The 20,771-nt window shown below is 40.7% G+C and overlaps 1 protein-coding gene across 1 annotated transcript in view; it reads right to left on the bottom strand.

The window, feature by feature from the left end:
- Positions 1-313: 313 nt before the first annotated feature.
- ABCG1 (ATP binding cassette subfamily G member 1) overlaps positions 314-20,771 on the bottom strand; it is a 63,690-nt gene continuing 43,232 nt past the window's right edge. The window contains exons 6-15 of the mRNA XM_076354498.1: positions 19,275-19,420; positions 18,490-18,613; positions 17,284-17,398; positions 16,437-16,585; positions 16,152-16,253; positions 13,542-13,710; positions 12,677-12,777; positions 12,049-12,207; positions 10,521-10,639; positions 314-9,122 (exon numbers count right to left, since the gene is read on the bottom strand). Of these exons, the coding sequence (XP_076210613.1) occupies positions 8,894-9,122; positions 10,521-10,639; positions 12,049-12,207; positions 12,677-12,777; positions 13,542-13,710; positions 16,152-16,253; positions 16,437-16,585; positions 17,284-17,398; positions 18,490-18,613; positions 19,275-19,420 (1,413 nt within the window). The 3' untranslated portion in view covers positions 314-8,893. The remainder of the gene's footprint in view (positions 9,123-10,520; positions 10,640-12,048; positions 12,208-12,676; positions 12,778-13,541; positions 13,711-16,151; positions 16,254-16,436; positions 16,586-17,283; positions 17,399-18,489; positions 18,614-19,274; positions 19,421-20,771) is intronic.

Here is a 20,771-nt window from a genome sequence, read left to right as displayed (position 1 = left end):
CACAGCACTGTACCAGCTACTAGGAGGAAAATTAACTCTCTCCCAGCCAAAACAAGGACAGTCAGCTACTGGGCAATACAGACCTTTGCTCTGAGGCAATGTGACTGCACTTATGTTTTTAAGAATTTTTACTGGAAATTTCTGTAACCTACCTGTATTGGGAGTTACCTGAAACCACCACAATGTACTTGTGAAACAAGCAATTCTATGTCCTTGCTGGCTGCCAGATCCTAGGAGCAGGCAGTGAAAACATATCACTACCAATGCACCTGCCACTTCCCTTTGAGAGAGAACAGGGAGAAAGACATCTGTCTGAAAATAATAACACTTTATTTGATTTTTTTTTGTTACATTATCATAAATGTTTTCTATTCTCAGAAAACAAAGCCCTAGCTTGGAAAATAATGCACGTACAAATCTCTTCTTATGGGTATTGAGTATACAGAAATATACAAAGATTTCTCTATTATTGTAATATATCATCAGAATGCCCCACATCCCACATTTTTACTCAGGTCCACTGTACCGGTAAGCGTAAACTACAAAGGTAACAAGCAACCTGAAAAAGACATGGTTTATATAATATAATTATATATATGTGTATATATATATATCTACAACAGTGCAAATGTATCACAGCGTGCAGGCAGCAATAGTCTCTAGAGAAGCATAATAAAATTGATTCATAGTAATGCAAATGCATTACAGAAACAAGAGACAACAATGACATATTAGATACACAGAATATGCACACTTCAGCACGCCGATTTAAAATGATACCTTGCATTGACTCTTGCTTTAAAAACAAAAGAACAAATGTTAAATAATTCAATAACAGATTCAAGGGCAGTATCTCACAATAAGGTCAACTGATTCAGATAAGGAATTTCACAAATCTTTACTGACATAGGTAAAGGCTTGGCTACACTGCAGGACTTGTTTGTCTTCTTTTTAGATGTATCAGTGTAATCTTTTCCTTAAATTTCATTTACTTTTACCGTAATTCAAGAGCATTTTTTCCGTATTTTTAAAAATTGTTTAACAACTAATTCACATTTGTAAAGGTTGGTACAATTATCATTGAGGCCAGGAAAGCTGGTTTTTGGAAGTAATAGAAAGGAGCTTGTGTAGTGATTTGGGCTACTAAAATAAGATACAATGGGGTCAGAAAAAAAGACATCACAGATGCCACTGAGGTAAAAAACCCTGTCAACCTTATAAGTAAAGACTTCCACGTTGCCTTGCGATCTGCTTAAAAAGACATTTTAGATTTTTTTCTTCTTGAAAGAGTAAAGCACACCCACGGATCCAGCACATTAGGTATTCGGTAGCTCAAAGAAGTCTAAAAGTAATCCCTTCACCTCTAACTACCTCTCACTGTTCCCAAGCAGCTCATTTTTACACCCCACGTGGACAGCAACCACAAGTATCTAGCAATAAGCACACAAGGAATTGGTAAGCATGGGCTGAGCTGCATGGAGGCCCCCAGAAAGAAAATGGGTCGACAAAATCTTGATGTATCTTGAAGGCATAAACAATGCAGAGAATGCAGGCTGGCAGGCTGAGCCATGGGGATTTCTTGTGCCAAAGGATACGTATTTTGACTGGTCACCCTTTGTTTTACAGTGCTGGCAATGGGTCTCAACAGAAATCTAAATCTTTTAAAGGAAGGTTCTACAGTTGACAACTGCATAAAGTTATGGTTCATTACAAGATGTCAAAATAATAAAAACACTGAAGCTAGATTTCGTGCTCTACAGTACCATTACCCCTTCACAAACTCTACATGAAATGTGTACAGAAACAGAAATACGCTAACATATGCACAGAATTAAAAGGAAACTTGTTACGCTTGCAGGCTCAACCTGCAATTTTTGGACATGTAATATGCAGAATGATATCCAGGGTTATAAAAACCACTCAGTGGGATACATTACAACAATCTCTTTATGTATTATGAAAACAGGTATTTAAGAACAGGACAGTAGGAGTTGATCCCTGAAAATGCTACTGCCCCTGTCCACGAGTAGCAGAGCTCATGATTAACTTCAGTGACACTCAGCACTTAACTTATGCACTCACTGGTGCTGTGTGGCAGGATTAATAGGACCTGTGTCACGGGCACAGCAATGATCAGCCTGTCACAAACTGCTACAGAGGACATGACACGGTGTCATTTTCTGCCTACTTCTAGTTCCCAAAGGCTTTTCAAAATGCCTTTGTTATTATCATACTTTATAAATGGCTTTCCATACAGAACTAAAGGAAAGAAATTCCTCAGCAATTGCACCCTGTTGACCTGTTCTGGTATGAAAATGGATATACACGAGAAGATCATTTTCTCAAAGAAAAAAGAACACGTGGGGCAGCATCTCTGCAGCTACCACTGAGATCTCCTCTGCAGAAATACAGACCGATTATCTACCACAGTCAACCTGCTCCGGAGGAGCCTAAGGCTAGCTACTGCCAAAATCAACCTCAATGTTTTCTAATACTCCTGCTTTTGGCAGGGATCTTTGCTGCCCTGTGTGAATGTTAAAGGGAACAACAATCCTAACACTCAGAGTTCAGGGCAAAGTCCAGACCTTTTCTAACTTACAGTAGGGCTACAGAAACAAGGTAACTTAAAACACCACATCTACTTGTTAAGTGTGCCATGGCACCCACAATGCAAGACCAGTTTTAACAAGTTTCCATTTTAGCAAGGAATTGCTTGAACTTCCAGCTCCAAAGGTCTGAGCTCCAAAGCTCTAAGCGCCAAAGCTTTAAGCTCTAAAGTTTCAATGTACAGGGGCTCATCTCCTCTAACTTGACGTGTCCAGAGCAGGTAGGCAGACTATCTAAGGTACCTTCCTCAGCTCCCTTGATCCTCAGTGCAAGAGTTATGTACCTCCCTGAGGGCAAACCATACTTTTTTGTCACATTACCTAATTCCAAATCTTCTGCCAGTGCCCAAAACACATGCCTAAGAAAGACCACAAAGGAGATGCTAAGTTCAGTGTGAAGAATTGCCTCTGCAGCTGCCTGTCTAGTCCCCATTAACTAGAGAAGGAGCTTGGGAAACCAGAAGAAATGCATAAACTACCACGCAGTTAAGTCCAGGAAGCTGAATTACACTGCTAACATTTCAATTTATCCACTTCAGGGCTGTTGCAAAAACTGGAGCCACATTGGCAAAATGAGGATGATCCAGTTCTGCTCCAGCTGACATTGCTCTGAACCCCCCTGGGAACAGGCACAACTTCAAATGTGGCAACTGCTATAATAAAACTCACCGCATGGGCCAGAATTCAAGCCACTAGGGAAAATACTTCAGGGAACTACGGAAGTACCTCAGGTCCATTTGTCCTGGAGATGGCCATTTCCTTCCTTTTATTACAGAGAAAAGTAGATGATTAACTTAAGACTGGGCCTCTCGTTTTTAGACAGCTATGGTTCTGTGAGATAAACCGTGTCCAAAAACACTATCCAGTTGATGAAAATGAGAAAGAATTTAATTTCATTGGCCGAATCACGGTATCCATAGTTAAAAGCAGCATGCATGTAATTTCCTCTTACTCCACACCTGGATCCTAACAAGTAGGCCAATGCTGCAGCTGGCCACCTGCACCCAGAGCTCTGCCCATGCGTTCAGAAGGAAGCTCTGCCTCGCTGCTACTCCTGCAGCTGATGTCCTTTTCAACCATGTTCATACTGCCTCACAAAGCTTGGCCCAAAACAAACACAGGTCAAGAGAACTGTTCTGTTTGGGAAAGCATTCGAGCTTGTGCTTACATCCCACTCAACCCAAGACAGCTGATGCACTTCAAAATCCTCTGTGAATGAGGATACACCAGAGTAGAGCCAGTGCCAGACTGGGACAGAAAATGCTGCGCTCAACCCCGGTGAAGAAGACTCCAAGCCAGCTTCTGCTGCACTAAGATCAAGGAGCATCAGAGCAGATCCCACAGGTATCAAAAACTCTCCACAGAACTAACTTGACCCCAACGAAGGAGCTGATTAACCAACCCTGCAGTGCTGGTGGGCTCTCCTGCATTACGCAGGACAAACACGTGTGACCCTCTCTCCCACACAGCCACCAAATGAGACTGGACCTGAAGCTCAGTGAGCGAAGGCAACGTGGAAGAAGGTGCATTAGGCTGCAGAAAGAGGTACGCATGCCATTTGCACCCTCCTCACACACATTTTCTGAGGAGCTCTGTTTGGAAACAGCATCATCGCACCTTAAGTCTCTCCCTCTGCCCTTTGTTATCGTTCCTGAATATGATCGTCACAGAGCAGAAGACAAAAGAATAAAATCATATTCCAGTAAGAGTTAACACTGAAAAATAATTAATTAAGATCCCTTCCTGCTTAGTTTGGAAAGCAAAAATAAATGCTGACAATGTTCGTAGGTAAAGCAGTCCTGGATTGGCATTTCTAGCACAGAAAGAAAAAAAATAGAAAGTTCCTTTTTCCTTACCGAAACTATGCAGGTAACAAAAGCAATTATGCAAAGCAACAGTAAATACACAGAAAAATACACTCATCTCCATGCTTGATTTTCATTCTCCTCTTCCCCTCAAAAGAAGTATTTTGTGATTTGAAAAGATTAATTCAAGATCACTGTAAAGCTGTAATCTCCTAGAGACTAACCCAACGCAAATGGATTTTTCAGTATAGTCTCCGAGTCTGTTTAGACAGCCAACATCTCAGCCTTCCTGTGCAATACAGCCCTCACCCAGCAAAGCACTTAAGCCTGGACTTTATTTTAAAGACATTAGTTGTTCTTTTGATTCACATGAGACAATGGAGATGTGAGAAGTTATTAAGACACTTAAGCACTTTGTTGGAACAGGGCTTCAAAGGATCCCATTAGAGTCGAAAACATCCATCTAGTGCTGAGTAAATAGGACAGACAGGACCTCCTCTGGGAGGATCACTGGGGTGGTACAGGTCAGTATGTACCACACTGCTTTCTAGAAACAGATGTTTAATGAAATATTCACTTCAGTTGACAACATAGACTTTGACATAAAAGAGTAGATCAAAATGCCATTCATCGGATACATCTAGTACTTGGACTCAAGGGTTCATTATCTCCCACTTTACATAACCAGCTCTCCCTAATATGTGTATATATATTCCTCTCCTTTAATGAAAAAAAGGTAACTTGGGCTCCAAATATTAAGGAGTGGACAGGATTTCAGCACCAGATATTCTTCTGTTACCCCCTTTGATCCATAAAGATGCAATTTTTTCTATTTCTTATGTGAGTAGAATCTGCTTTCCATATCTTTTATTTAATTGTAAATAATAATGTTTTAAGTTCTTTTTAAAAATTTTCAGGGTTTTTCAGATTATATGCAAGTTTCCACAAAGAAAAACAACAAAAAACCATTTGAAGCACATAAAAGTCTTAACTGATGCACACAGTAACCAAAGCGACATGCACAAAGGAAGTCCAAATAAAACAAGACGGCCAGCAGAACACAAAAGTCTCCCTGCAGTCCCAACAGAAATCATACATTCAGTCTTCAACAGACCTTTAAAAAACCTTTAGCCTCTTATGCAACTTTTAGCCAGATTGTGACTGGTTCGAATGGTAATAATGGCATCGATTTCAACCAGTTTATGGCTATTTATATATGGCTATATAAATTGAGGATGTGAAGTCTTTAGAATCTTGCTGGCCTCATTATTCTTCCACATGAAGCCTCCAGAACTTCACAATGTGCTTGCTTCACGCTACAGCACGTGCATGCTCAGTCCATTAACCTGGGAATGCATTTTATACCAGCCTGTTAGAATTTATTTCCACATAAATAGAAAAAAGCCAAGTTGAGACTATGTTAAAAATCTTTGCAGTATATGAAAACATAATTGGGATGGACTTTACATACTCCTGTCGCACAGTAGTGGCAAAAGAGATATCATTAGTTAATTTTGGAGCTAAGGAGGGAAAGAATGATTATCTCATTTATGTGTAGCACTGAGTTGCAACAGAATTAATTTATTTCTTTACTGCGATACTACCGTCTGAAAGTGTTCCTTAGAATAGTAACTTTCAGCTAAATGCTGCCAGCAGATGGCTGGGAAAAAGCGTATCTAACAAAAAAAGGAGTGACAAAAAATATTCCAGAGCATGCATTTTTTTAGGAACACCTGTGGAGGACCAGACTTTTGGCTACCATAATACCATACAAAGGTACAGCACAGGAGGACATGTTGCAGACTAAAGAGGTAAAATAAGAAAGTCTACAAACAGAGGAATAGGCACAGCTAACAAGACAGTATCCAAGGAACTCATACTGCTAAACTGGTCTAAACGGGAGAAGACAGCATTGTCATCGTGTAAGTTAACAGTGTTGAAATGTCAGCAAAGTTACTTCATTTGGTAAATTGCAAGTGATTTTCAACGTGGTATTTGGTAAATGGTGTTGGTAAACACAAAACATGAACCCTGAAGGTATTTAATGCCATGGATGTCACATTCATACTTAGCTAGCCTGCGGCTGGACCAGCAGTGTGCAACAAAAGAGTAATTTGGCAAAGGTGGTCTTTTGTCTGCTTGCAAAGAGCATTTGAACTTCAGCCTGTAACATTCACAAATATTTTGAGAGTCTTGAAAGAATCAAGGCACGTTGTGCCAAGGGATTTCAGCTTGTGACTTATTTAAAAACTGTTCACAGTTACGAGCGTTATTTAGAACAGCCAAAATTCTTAATTTCTCCTATCTGACAGCCATATAGGCCCATACATGCTTGTGATTATGCCTGGAGAAGCTGCAGAACTGTATAAAAGCTCTACTGGCTCCAGGACATTTTGTGAAACACCAGCAACAAAACTATGCAAAGAGGTTGTGTAAGGATTTTTTTTTCCTTCTACAGTAAAGATTGACCTTGCTTTCACAGGTCAATCTTATTTTCAGGGAAAGTTCAGCTAACCTTCCTAAGCATGTGACTTGACTTAAAAGTTTTCCACAACACAGTCTTAATTCAAGCATCCTGAGTTTAACAGATACATGTGGTCTATGTCTGTATTGGTAAATTAAACAGAGCCTGGGTACGGGCCAGGAAAACTGAGAAGCAACTGTCTTCAGTTCTAAATGGCAGAGCTGCAGCCCAGCACAGCCAGAGCTTTTCCAGACAATGTTTGGGCTCTGTTTAGAAGTTAGTACAGGACAGGGACCATTCCTATTAGTCCCAGTTGTCGGAGGACTAACAGAGCTGGCCCTGGCACTATTTAGTTTACTAGTATAGACGTAGCCATGGAGTCCTCAAAAACAGTCTGTGAATTGTGACTGCTGGTGACCAGCAGATGCACAAGGTCTCTCTTCGTCTACTCTGTCATGAGCTGCTGAGCTCCTGAATGGTTTGCTGACATGGAGCTCCTTGCAATCTACAAGACTTCAGCATCCTGATAGGAATACTGCATTCATAGAATCTGCAGGTCTGACTCGGAGGTCTGTGATGCTAAGGTAAATGCACAGTAATGGCAGAAGGTAGTGGAATTTGCAGAAGGTCACCCAGGTGTCCAACACGAGTATGGGCCCCACAATTTCATTTTGGGTTGAACATCCAAACCCATGAAAATCCGTAACAAAATTCACATCAACTTAGAACCAGAATTCCCCCTGCCAAGTTTACAAAGGTGAGATATGCAAAACAAATGCACGCTTCTTTTAACGGTTTCATTGGTGTTTAGATCAATTAGCTATTAATTCCCATGTCGCACACATAGACTTCGGGATGAGAACAAAACTGCTTGGCATAATTACACCTGCAGTATTACAACATCATTTGTATATTTTGAGGCGCGTCCTACAAGTAGTATGTTGCAGATATAATGAACACTGCCACATGAGGCAGTCACAAGTGTTTTAACACAATACCCCAAGCTTTGAGCTGTGGCTAGCTCTTGCACTCCATCAGGCTTTAACAATCGCTCAGGCTTTAGGGATAGATTCTGCTTTCACAATTTAAGAAAAAATGAGCCTTGGAGTGCTTTGATTTTTTCATTCGCAGGAGGTAGATCAAACAGATAATGAGCAGAGTTAGTATTTTAAATATCACAAATATTGAGGATTGAAAAGACACTGCAAAAGAACATTTTTTCAATCATTCGGCAACAGCTTGAACATGTCTGAATGCCTGTGCTATCTGTTGTTGCTTCCAAATATGGACTACAGGTTGAGTGCAGACTCAGAATTTGCCTTTTCCTCCTATCATTACAATTTTCAGATATGAGACCAGCTCGACAAGTAAAGCACCAGAATTCTAAATTTAGACAGAAACAAAAATAATGACTTGAATCACTTTAGGTTTGTTTTAAAAAAGTATCCATATTAAAAAGATCTCTTTAACTTATTAATTAATACATCTACAGACTTTTGGCCAGAAGGGGTAATTCTGTGGAAAAGACTTGCAAAATAATACATAGAAAACTGCAAAGATGAAACTCTGAATTTAAAAAGATGAGAGAATCCTATTTTCTTTGCATTCCCCATTTTGCACCTCATTACCTTGTCACCTATAGATGACATTATATTATTCTGGCTACAAGGACTAGTATTACCTTACCACGAAATTGTTTTTCATAAGGAAAGTTCCTGCAGCCAGGCTTTTTATTACAGTTACTCTGCCTCAGTATTGATATTCTCTGGTGTAAAACTCCCTTCTATTTTTTTCTTCCTAGTTAAAGCTAGAAAGTGTAATGAAAGCATGACCCAACCCAACTGGACTGATTGGCTTAACACTATATGTCCACTATCCCATTGTGGTTCTCTATGGGCTAGGTCGTAACAGCATCTAGCTGGGCACTGGAGACTGGCCTGCCACAGTGAGACAATGTCAAGTGCCCTCTATAGCATGTCTAAAGATCTTCCTACTGCATTGTTTTAGCTGTTTTTCCTTTACCTCTCTGCGCGGATTTTGTATCTGAGAACAAAATAGGCAATTAGGCGCAGAGAGAAGAAGAAAATTCCAAGAACAATGAAGTCCAGGTAAAGTTTGGCATTTTCTACATCCAGTTCTCTCAGAATGGCCTCTGATTTTTGAAAATGGCAAGTATCATCTTTGTCACAATGCAGATCTTCTCGATCCAGTCCATAGATGGAGAGAATAACTCCTTCGAACCCGTATCTGGAAAGAAGAAGGACGGATTACAAGGAAAAGTCCTGATGATCTATTTAGAAGTACTCCACCAGCAATACAATCCCTATGAGAGCTCAGCTGGAAACACCGAGGGGTTCAATATCATTCTGACACACATGTCTCGGGGCAAGTTCTATCCCTGTTACAATCAAGCAAATGACATGTCACTGGCATTTTACGTAAGATTGAACAAAGACAGAAGTTTTGTCTTCAACTGCTTCCAGATAGCGTATAGTGCAATTTCTCCAAAGAAAAATGTTAAAATACAAAGCAGATTAATTTCATATTCAGAAATTCCCCTTTTAAAAGTAACATCATTAATTCCATTTTTTGAAACTAAGCAACGGGGATACAATTATGATTTGAAGTCAGAAATATATTAAAACTGGCATAAATCTAGAACATTGCTTCTCCTTCCTTCCATGTGCTATAGTTTCACTGGCAATGCACAATCTCCCCTGGCACTGGGTGCACTTAGGATTTGACTTTGTGAGCAGATACACCATCATGGATCCCATGCGTACAATAGCGCCCTCCGGCTTCAGGAGACTCCACACGGGCTAAACAATGCCTTAAGGCCTCATCTTGAATTCAGCTACTAATTCAGGGGGTGCGATCTCTTAATCTTTGATAGGTCTCTGTGTAAGACCTCACTGCCAAATGAGAGGATATTTTAGCTTGGGTTTTCTCCGTAATAGTGCAGCTTGGGCAGGGTGGAGAAAAGGGGGATGGGAAAATTCACCTCACCTAATTTCAGCTATAAACATTTAAGTGTCTAGTCTAAACTATCCCTTCGTGCCAGTCTTCAGAGGTTTCCTGATGGCAATCATCCCATCTTAAGATAGCTGTCTCAGACAGTGAGAGTGACAGACATAGATAGGATATAAAGTGCCTATGGTTCTTAAAACACTAGTTTAGATTAGAGATGACACAAATCCCACGCCTCTTGTGGCAGCGCTACTGCGAAACGTAAAAACAGGCCTTTATCCAACAAGTCTACCTAGGATACAGCAGTGATTTATACAACATTTTCTTCCAAAATGAGGTGCTGGCATCAATTTCTCAGCTGGGCATACTGTCCCTATTATTTCAGAAATCCACTATTGCAAAATCCAGGAAGATTTGCATGCTGTGCAACCCCACTGAATTCAAGGGGACTGACATGGACTTGCGGCCGATAATCTGTACTGAATGTTCCTATTTATTTCACATCATATACAACGTAAAATGCAGTGAGATAATGTGGTATATACCATATGTACGTTTATACTCTAAAAGAATGTGCTGTGAACATAGTGTCTTTGGCACTCAAAATAACCACCCAAACAAGCAAAGGCAAACAAACAGCATTTCCAGATGGGAGGTTAATGGCCTCCCTAGCAGTACCTGACATAGGAAATGTAGGACATCCACTGGAGGTATGTTGGGATGGTATCAAAGCTGACAAAAAACCCAGAGAACAGAAGCACTGGGATGGCAGTAACTGGGCCCACAAAAGTGGCCACCTGTGAAGAGAAGGAATAGACAGTCTCTTGTCAGAAAGCCAGAGAAAAGAATAAAAACTAACTTGCTCTTTCATCTGATGTCCTGACCTCCAGTGAGGAAACAAGCCTTTAAAAGAGCCAACTTTCCTTATGGCAAATCCTCTGTTCTGTGCCAAACCCAAATAGGCAATGCAAACTTACTCTTTAGGCAGTGGGGAGCGATGCCATTCAAGTCCTTCTTATAATGCTACTCCCCCAAATTATCACAGTTCCAAATACTAGGAAATAACTGATTTTTTTTGACGAGATTTCTTGTGAGGGGGAGGTGAGCTGCTGTTAGTAGAGGAAAAGGGGTCCCTCTCCTCTTTCTAAACCGTTCTAACTAGTTGATGCCGCCGCTGTGCTGGGGACCTGTCCTTTGAAGGACTTGAACCCACCAAGAAGTTTACAGAGCAAGATGGGCACTGTGATTCCCTTGCTTCTCTGAGTATGAGACCCCTCCTTCTAAATATTATCCTTTCTCACTCACTCCCCACTGAAGACACACAGACCTGCCTCCTCATTAACCCCACATGAACAGTAGCTTCAACTGGTCCTAAAACGTTGTGAAGAGGATAAAGAACATCTCCAGCTGGGTGGCTTTGGTGGGGAAGATAGATCTTGACCCAACTCCAGCCTGTCCTCTCTACATCCCCTCCAGGGCAAAGGGCCATACAGGTATCTCTGGGGAAAGCAGAAGCACAGGGATCATACAACAGGGCTTTGCTGGTCTCCACAGGGTGGCACAGAGATGGAATCAAGCCTTCTACTGCAGAAATCTTGATAGCATCAATGCATATTAATGTCAATATCATCTGTTATCATAAGCACCACAAAACAGATCGGCTGTGGAATGGTCACCTCAGCACATCTCCTGCCAGGAAGCAGGATGGAGTTACACGGCCAGCTTCCAGTGTGACTGTCATGCCAACAGCTGCTTCTCTCCCTCCCTCTGCAGAAGTTTAGTTTCTGGGCAAGCCTTTTCCTACCTTGCCTCCTGCAACCTTTTTGTATGTGTATGGAAGAACCCTCTCCTGAGCTACTGATCCTCATGGCCTACCGCCACTTTGTAGATGCATAGAAATGCATCAGTCCTGCAGTTTCTAGGACCTGCTCAGCCTGGGATGAATAGCAAGCAACAAGCCACTCAAGCAGGGGCAGGCACAGCCCCATTCAGATGGGGAAGGAACTTCAGAGCCTCACATCCAGTGCATGTGTATGCTGTTTAAGTCGATGCTAGTGGGAAACATCAAGTAGCTATATTCAGACCAAGACAACTCTTTGCCTGTCATCTCTCAACAAAGGTCTTGGGGACACAGCAGCAGTCACAGTAAGCAGTCAGTGTTAGGAGACAGCAGGGTTCCTGTGAGACCACAAAACATCATCAGTACCTGGAGGGATGTAGAGGCTGCACCTATGAGAAGACCCAGTGACTGAGCCACCAGGGATGTCATGGTTCCCAAGGCTGCGAAGAGGACAAATCGGAGTGCATCAGATGGCTGTGAAGTCATCCAGTACACAATGCTGCAATAAGCCACGGGAAACATGATCTGCAAGGAGATACACTTGGAGTTAGTCCATTAAAGCCAAACATTCACTGTTACTCTGAATACAATAAAAACATGGGGAGTTCTAGTTAATCCACAGATCTCAGCCTTTCCATTACGTGACAGGCATGGATGAAGACAATAAATGCATCTGCCACAGACTATGATATCTATCTTACTACTTGGGCATTAGAAAACAGATCCCACTCACTTACAGTCCTTTTCAATTCCTTCTGCAAAAAAGCAAAGATGGTCATCTGTTTATTAAAGAAATACTAGGTCAGGTCTCAGCTTTTGTTGTCCTGCTGTTTACTCTGAGGGTGCTTCTGATTTGGACCTGAAGCTTCAGCACACACATACGGACAGTTTCTCCACTATTCAGATGGATAAAATACTAGTACTAATCTTCTTGGCAAGTGGAGTAGCCATGAACTTAAATGGTTCTTGTCTTATTGGAGAGTAGAGCATATACCTGAAAAGGAACATCAGCCATGGTTTTGGCGAGGTAGTAGGCTTTCAGGCTGTACCAGTAGTTCAGATGCTCTCTAAGAAATACTCCCATCTCAAGAGGAACTACAGAGAACACAAATTAGTACGTTAGGTTGTCAGTGTGCAATATTGTTGTACATAATAACATAGTTTATCCGTATCTAATCCTGCACTGCTGCAGTCCCCTAGAGGGACTGGAACTCTGAGGCCTTTGACAGACCAGCAATAGCTTCAATGATTCATAATGAAATGTAAGAGGTCAGCCCTGAGAGTTGCTCACTGTTTAGACTATGTACCAGTCTACTCAGACGATCTGAACCTCCCTTAAAGAGGCTTTTTGAATTAAAAGTGGTGTCAAAACTTAAAGGACCTGGTTACTCCTTTTGGTCCACCAGAGAATCCAAAGTAACAGCGCTCCCAGAGGAAGCATGGAACAGTCCATACTGCAGGTGTTTGTTTCTGACACCACATGAATATGCTGATCTTATGCAGGAGTCACGACTTGGAAGTCCTAGAGAAATTATTACATCTTCCCTAAGACCAAACATGAGCTCATGACACAGCTGAGATGCACTGGCATAAGGGGAAATTCCAGTCCAGGACTGTAACGGTGAACTGTCCAGGTTGAGAAACGCTGGCAAAACTGGGGAGAGAGAGGTGCCACTAGACAAGCCTATCTCTGTTTGCCTCTACACAGCAGTTTAGTGAGTGCAAGATTTATCCCCACACCTGTCTTAGAAGCAGAAGCACATGTCAAACGTTATCTTATATGAAAAATACATTACAACACCCTCCCAGCTTACTGCAATCTCCTTGTCCATTGATGTAACAGTATGACTGGCACTCACATGTAAGGACAGTTGGCATGAGCGCAGCAAACATAAGAAACAACATGGAAAAAAAGAGGAAGCCGGAGTTGCTGAGGACTTTCTTAGCTTCATTGCCAATGCCTAAGTAGAGCAAGCCGATGAGCAGTCCAATGCCAATGTGTGAGGTGATACGCAAGTGTGTCAGGACCTACAGGCAAGGAAAGAGTAGTATTTCTCATCAGAAAGTCTGGGCTCAAAAACAATGGCAATATGACTGAAATCAGATTGCAGAAAAGGAGTACTTATGTCCAGAAGACCTTACATACAGATGTTAATTTCCTACTGGCAAACTGGGCTTCAGCTAAGGAATGCTTACTGTAATGAGCTTCCCAGTGTAAACCAGACACATGGCTATTACAGTACAGAAAATTTCTTCCTGTAAACACAGGCAGAAACTGCAAATGCTGCAACCTGAAATCGTACCGTCTGACAATGACATGGAGCCATTGGCCCTCATTCATCAGGAGAAGGAGACTCTCTCTCTGACTAAAAGATAAATTTCCCAGAGCAGAAGAGAGGCAGAAAAGGTATCTCGGGCTTGTAGAGACCAAACTAACTTAACCAGGTATAAATTAGCCTTCTGTGCCTTCTCTGCAATACAGTATTCCTACAAGAGGTATGGAAGAACGAAAGAAATAGTAAAATTTGGAACAACTGCAAGCCTTTACAGTTGAGCAGGAAAAAAAAAAATCTGAAAACCAACACTGTTCTTCAATCTATGCATCAGAAAATAAGTTACAATTTCCCCTTGGTGGAGACGAGGAGAGGACCATATGATCCACGGTTAGTGCTCACACACCTCTGAGATATGCTCTCCAAGCGTACCAGAGACATTCTGATTAGCTAGTTGAGCAGTGTGGAGAATGTGAAGCTGTATGTACGCTTTGGATTACAAGAGCCCTCCCACATGAACATGTCAATTTATTTTAGACCAAATATTTGGTACTAGACTAGATGTGCGAATTCTTACAGATTACAACTTAATTAATCCTTGAATGACAAATGCACTATAATGTAAAACAGCAAGGGAGAAGAACAAGTTACAGCAAAGAAATGCACTGGCAAAACAACAAATGGGCATAATATATATGGTCTGGAAATAAGAAGATGCTTCCTAACCACTAGAATCGCATAGTTCTGCCGTATCTTCCCAACCAGAGCAGTGGGGAAAACAGCTGATTGCTTTTACTATGGCATTCAATATAGTGTTTCCCTTTCTGAAAGGGAAGGAATACTGTGGTTATCTGACAGCGGAGGCTTGGACACAATGGTCCAGTAGGTTTCTTCCAAGCCTGTAGTTCTGTGTGGACATGTCTACACTGGAAACGGCAGTGTCCTAAAGAGATACCTGCCCGGGTGCAGGCCAAAACCATTGTGGCTGCAGCATCTGGAGCTCAGTGAAGCTCAGCTTACCCTGCGCAAGGGTAACTTACTCATGCTGTGCTCCACATGGCTCAATTGCTTTTGGTTTCCAAACTACCTCATCTGAATTCACCATATGCCCGCCAGTATAGATGTATCGTCTGGCTTTCTCCTTTTCTAAGGACAGATATGTCAAATTAATGCATCAATATATATTAACGTATATATTGTCTTCCCCCCCCTCATGTAAAGCACTGAAAACCTTCCAACACACAGAAAAAGCAGCAGACAAACCCTCCTCAGATTTATCAAACTGCAAATTTGCCACAGAGAAAACCACTTGGCCAACCAGTACCAATTATACTGTACACAGGTGAGTTCCCTGGACAGGTGTGCACATAAGGTCTGGTTGAGGAAGCTCATCTCCTTAACTCACACCTGTTAATGAAGGAACAATCCTATCTAGAGGACATTTCAAAGCATCAATCAGACAATGTAAATAGTCCTATCTTTTAAATTCACAAGCAACTCACCTACTTAGAGATAAGAAAAACTTCCTTGAGTAAAAGAAAAAAAAGTCCCATTGCATTTTGTTAATGCAAACTAGGCACCCAAAACATTTAATGAACATACATGAAAACTGCAGGGTTTGGGATTTTGAAGGGGGTTGTTTATTTTTAAGAAAAAAGGTGAAAGAGATGGTTTTTTTCCTTGGGAATGAAGAGTTTCATTATGATACTTACTTCAGCTTGATATTAAATGTATGAAAACAGATATGTTCCCTTTTCAGAGAAGCAAAATTTTTAGTTACGAATTTTCTGTTTCAAAAATAAAGACTTTAAGTATTAAAGTCTTACATCACACTGAAACTATCATCTCTGCCACACTGAATTTTCTGGAAAAACTGATTTTGTGACATACCAGTACAACTTCTCACTCACTTTTCAGTAGGATAAATAACTGAGTAAGAGACCTGCCAGCACAGAGGGGATTTAAGCTTTAGGTTTTTAGGCCAGATGCTTCTGAGTTCCTCTGAAGAAAACTGTTGTTCACAATGGAGATGGTACAGTTAATTGCAAGACTGAAAGACCAGTCTCTTTCCTTTGAAATTCTGTGATGATCTTCATGTGTGGGCTGTTGGACAGGACCTTTAAGGCATATTACACTACCTCACAACCAACTGAACAGACCTTTTGGCTACAAAAGTTATTATAACGGCAGTCTTACCGAATCCCTCATGATGGTAAGAAAAGTTCTTTTGAAGAGGATACAGAACTGGGTTAGGCAGCTGGCAGAGAAGCTGTGGCAGCCTTCTGTGGAGGAGGAATCCTGCGGAAACACATAAAAGAATAAACTTCTTTCTTTGCAGTATCTTGCTTGGTTTTCATTCACAAAACGCCACTCTCATCAGCTGAATGTGCCCAGAAACCTCCTCCACTGACAGAGGATTTAAATTCTCTTCCTCCCCCTCCAGCCTCAAGCCATGCCCATTAGTTGTGATATACAAAATACCTCTTCAGAAGGCCGGTGCCAGAGGAAGGGATTCAACTCATTCTCACCACCAACATCTCTCTTGTAGTCTGTGTCACATATCCTGTCCCGTACTGCCCGTACCAGCCGGCCATTCTGGTCTCCATATTCACCGGATGCTACTTCCATTACTACAAAAAACAGAAGGTAAGTTACTGGTTTATACTACTGGCTAGTCACAAGCCTTATTATTAGATCCACTTGATTCTGTAGCATTGACAGAAACAGGAGTTTTGTCTAGAACAGGCTCTAAAATGCCACATGCAAATTCATATGTATATACACATAATTTAAATGTATCTTTCTACAAATCTTCAGAGACTTCTCTTCATCCTGGAAGTTAAATGAACCATTTTAGATGAAAGGCAGTGAATATGGGATAGTCTTGGTAATAAAAAACTACAAAAGTCTATTTTTGTGGCCCTTAGTGCTTCTTTGGAATTAAGAAACAACAATGAAAAACCCCTCAATGCTATTAGCTGTACAATACCACAGTGGTATTGTTCAAGATAAAAAAACAGAACACTGGAGCCACTTTGAAAAGCCACTAAGATTAATTACTATGAAACACTTAAGAATATGTTTTATCTTTCATTTCCTGGACCTGGACTTCCACCAGAGAGAAATATTCACTAGATTTTACCACTAGATGGCATTCAAATTACTTAGAAAAAATCAGAATAATTTTATTTTGAATTTTGATACATATATGTACACATGCACATACGTATATATGTACAAAAGTATAAAACACACCATGGTCCCCGTTACCCTGAACGTGCTAATCGAATACAAAATAAATTAAATAAACTATTCAAATTGTCCTTACCAAAATCTGCCGGATTGTGGTAGGTTGGGCAATTCAACCCCAAATCTCTCAAGTAAGGGACTAGGTTTAATACCTTCCCACGGTAAATGCATTGACCTTGACTTAAAACATAGAGCTGGAAAACAAGGCAAAGAAAAGAAAAAGAAAAAATAAAAAGAGAAAAGAAAAATGTGAAATAGTATCAAAATATTTGAACTTGCTATCTGTATGACAGCAACCCATGAACCTAATGACCTTTTCTTGTCCCTGTGGGAAGAACACCTTGGGAAGATTTGTCACCACTTGGAACTACCTTTGCATGGAATTATAACTAATGGAAAATGAAATGCTTAAGGTTTGAATTCTGCAAACATTCCCTCCAGGACTTAAAGCACATTAACACAGAAACAGACTAATTCCAGCCTTAGACACATGCTGAAAATAGGCAAGAAACTGTAGAGCTGAGCCATCTAATTTCCACACATTATGGATATTTTGGGCTGGGAGATGAGGCTGGTGAATGCAGGAATGGAAGGAGAGGTGGAACAGCAGAGCAATGGGAAACAGCCTCATTATTCTTACCTTTAGCCACACTATTGACTTTAAATAAACCTCCTTGCCAGACTGGCAATCTGCAAGAGCTTGTTCACCTATGGTGCAGTAGGTTTTCTCTTGGCTCTCACAGGTCTAATTTAAATCTCCTAACAAGATTAAAGTAAATTTAAATCTAACCTAAACACACATGGTCCACATCCTGTTGTTAGGTTGGAGAAAAGATCTCCAACTGACTTCATTTCAATTATTATTATTTCACATGAATAAACTCTTCTGAATTTACACCTGTGCAGCTAGGATGAGAACGTGTACTAGCAACATTGCAGACATTGGCACTAAAGCTCTCTTGCTTTTAAATTACTCTAATTTACTTTACTGACAGCCCTGTGCCCAGGAGCAGTGGTGGGTGAAGGCATGAAAATCGCAAGTGCGATAATCATGATTTCACAAACATATCAGCCAGATTCTTTAAAAACATTACATGTAAATAATGGAAACAGGCAGAACGAGAAAAAAAAAATCAAAAAGTATATTTTGCTCTTATTTATTTAATTTCTTTATTTGATTTGGAACCATAGACTAGAATTATTCATGTTTTTACTTAAAGAGTGTAGCCTTAAAAGTATAACCTACCTAAACCACAGATAAAGAGAAAAAGTTTGAGAATAGTACCTGATCAAACAACTCGAACAGTTTAGCACTGGGCTGGTGAATTGTGCAGATGATGGACCTGCCACCCTGGGCTAAAGCCTTCATCAGAGAGACGACCTGAAAACATGATGCACTATCCAAGCCGCTGAATAAAAAGAAAGAAGTTTGTTATCCACAGGTTCATAGGCACCACTCAAAACTAGCAGACGTATTTGCTACTTTGGTCTCTTACTATTACCCTTTTATAAATTTTATCATATGCCAACCTTAGGCTTGTATTTTTCCATCAGTCTTTCAATTAAGTTGGAAACATGCATGAGAATGAAAAAGCTGCCTTAAGGGACTTCTACATTTTAGGACTGCAGATTTAAATGCTCCCAACTTTAATGAATAGATACATATTCATAGCTCTCCCAGCCTCCTCCTAGACTGATCACAGAATTTGATTCTAAATATGCTACATTCGTTATTAAAAGTCACACTTTAAAATGCTTATATTCAAGTTATCTTTGCTTGAAAAAGAAAACTCATGCCACAATCTGAAAAGATTTTCCTCTCTGTCTTCCTTCCTGTTTCAGTTTGTGTCTCCCTTAAAAATTATTCATAGTCCCATGGTCCGGCGGTTACAGCAGTGACCCAAGTCACTAAGCAGCCAAATCAAATTATTTCTTGTGGCCTTATTCAGTACTTACAGGCAACACAAAATTAGCCTTTTCCAAGGACTTAGAGGTGAATAACCTTTCTGCAGCACTGTTCTACTATATAAAGCAATATTTGTCTATCTTTCATTTTTGGCCTTGAAGTACCTGGTTGGTTCATCAAAAAACATGACAGGAGGATTGTTCACCAGCTCCAAAGCAATGGCAAGACGCTTTCTCTGGCCTCCAGAAAGACTCCCAGTCCTCGTATTGGCACATGTCAGCAAACCAAGGGCTGTCAATATTTCTTTTACCTAGAGGAAACACAACAGTGCGTCATTTAAATTTGTTAGCACGAAAGAAAAGCCTCTTTACTGATTTTCATGGAGAATGTAAACTAGCTCATGCTTTGTTTCACCATCCATACACCGAAGCCTTTGCCCATCTAATGGACCATTTATTAGATTCAGTGGGGCTTAACAGCCTACCATTTACTATTTTGACCCAAATTCTACCTGTTTGTCCTACATGACCTATGTCAGTAAGGAAGCCTTGCCTGTGAAAATGGAGTGGAAATGAGTTCTTCTATAGCACCCCTTGGATATGGCACCGATATCAAAAGAGCTTTGCATCATGTGAGGAGTTACTACACAGTGAAACCAAGAAGCTTCTTTCAACAGAACTTCTAGGCTGTATTTACAAGGGGCTGCAGAACTGTATAACAAGAATCAGTGGTTTCTATAGAGCAATGACCTGCTCTTATCTCATCTGTTCATCACAGTCTACTCTTTATAAAGTGCGGCCATTGATTTTAAGTGTTTTCATTCTCCTCAGAGCCAATTCAGTTGTCACACGTACTCTCAGATGTTTGGGACTTCCTCAAGGCACGGCCTCAGGAAAGGCACAGTTTGTCCCAGGGTCTTTGGAGCAAAAGGAGAACAACCCCAGCTGCTATGAATTTTTCTGTTTCAGTGATTGTAGATCCAGCCTGGTAGCCCTATATGAGGAAAATAGCTCTTTGGCATCAGTAAAAACATGGACATAAAAATGAGTGAATCCAAGCTATGCTGCTCATGCAATTAAAAAATCTACCACTTAAAAGGCAGAAAGAAAGCCCAGACATTTAATACTTCGAGCCCGTCATTTTTTAAAGTAATAGTTGCTTGGGTGGAGGAAGTTTTCCAGAAAGCGTGGCTAACATGGTAAAAATTGGTTAGACCAACCAGGGCCTGACCCTTCACTTGTCCTGATTTTGATTTCCAGGAGCTACCTCTCCCACTAAGAGGGGGTGAAAAAAGAACAAAACCCACTAAACCTCGTTCTCAGAGAGAAGAGCCCAACTACCTCCTTCCCTTTATCTCTAGGAAGGATGCTACGGGACACGGGCAGCACAAGCTAGGTCAACTAGAAACTTAAACTATGGTTCACTGGAGGATTTTTCACTTGTCCCTGTTTTAAACGAGCATCAGTAATCTTGCTAACACAAGTGTATAAATTCAGAAAATTTATCTATGATAAACATTTACCTTACAATTTTCAACAATAAAATGAATGATCTAGTCCAGCACAGGCCAGTAACACTAACTAGAAAATGACTGCTCTTCTAATATGTGTTGAATAAAGGCATACAGCACACATTTTTCCTCAAAGCGCTGTTTGTAATTA

Source organism: Aptenodytes patagonicus, chromosome 1 (genome assembly GCF_965638725.1).
Source record: "Aptenodytes patagonicus chromosome 1, bAptPat1.pri.cur, whole genome shotgun sequence".
NCBI lineage: Eukaryota > Metazoa > Chordata > Aves > Sphenisciformes > Spheniscidae > Aptenodytes > Aptenodytes patagonicus.
The sequence above is the reverse complement of the archived record's forward strand: the minus strand, read 5'-3'. Positions and strand labels throughout refer to the sequence as shown.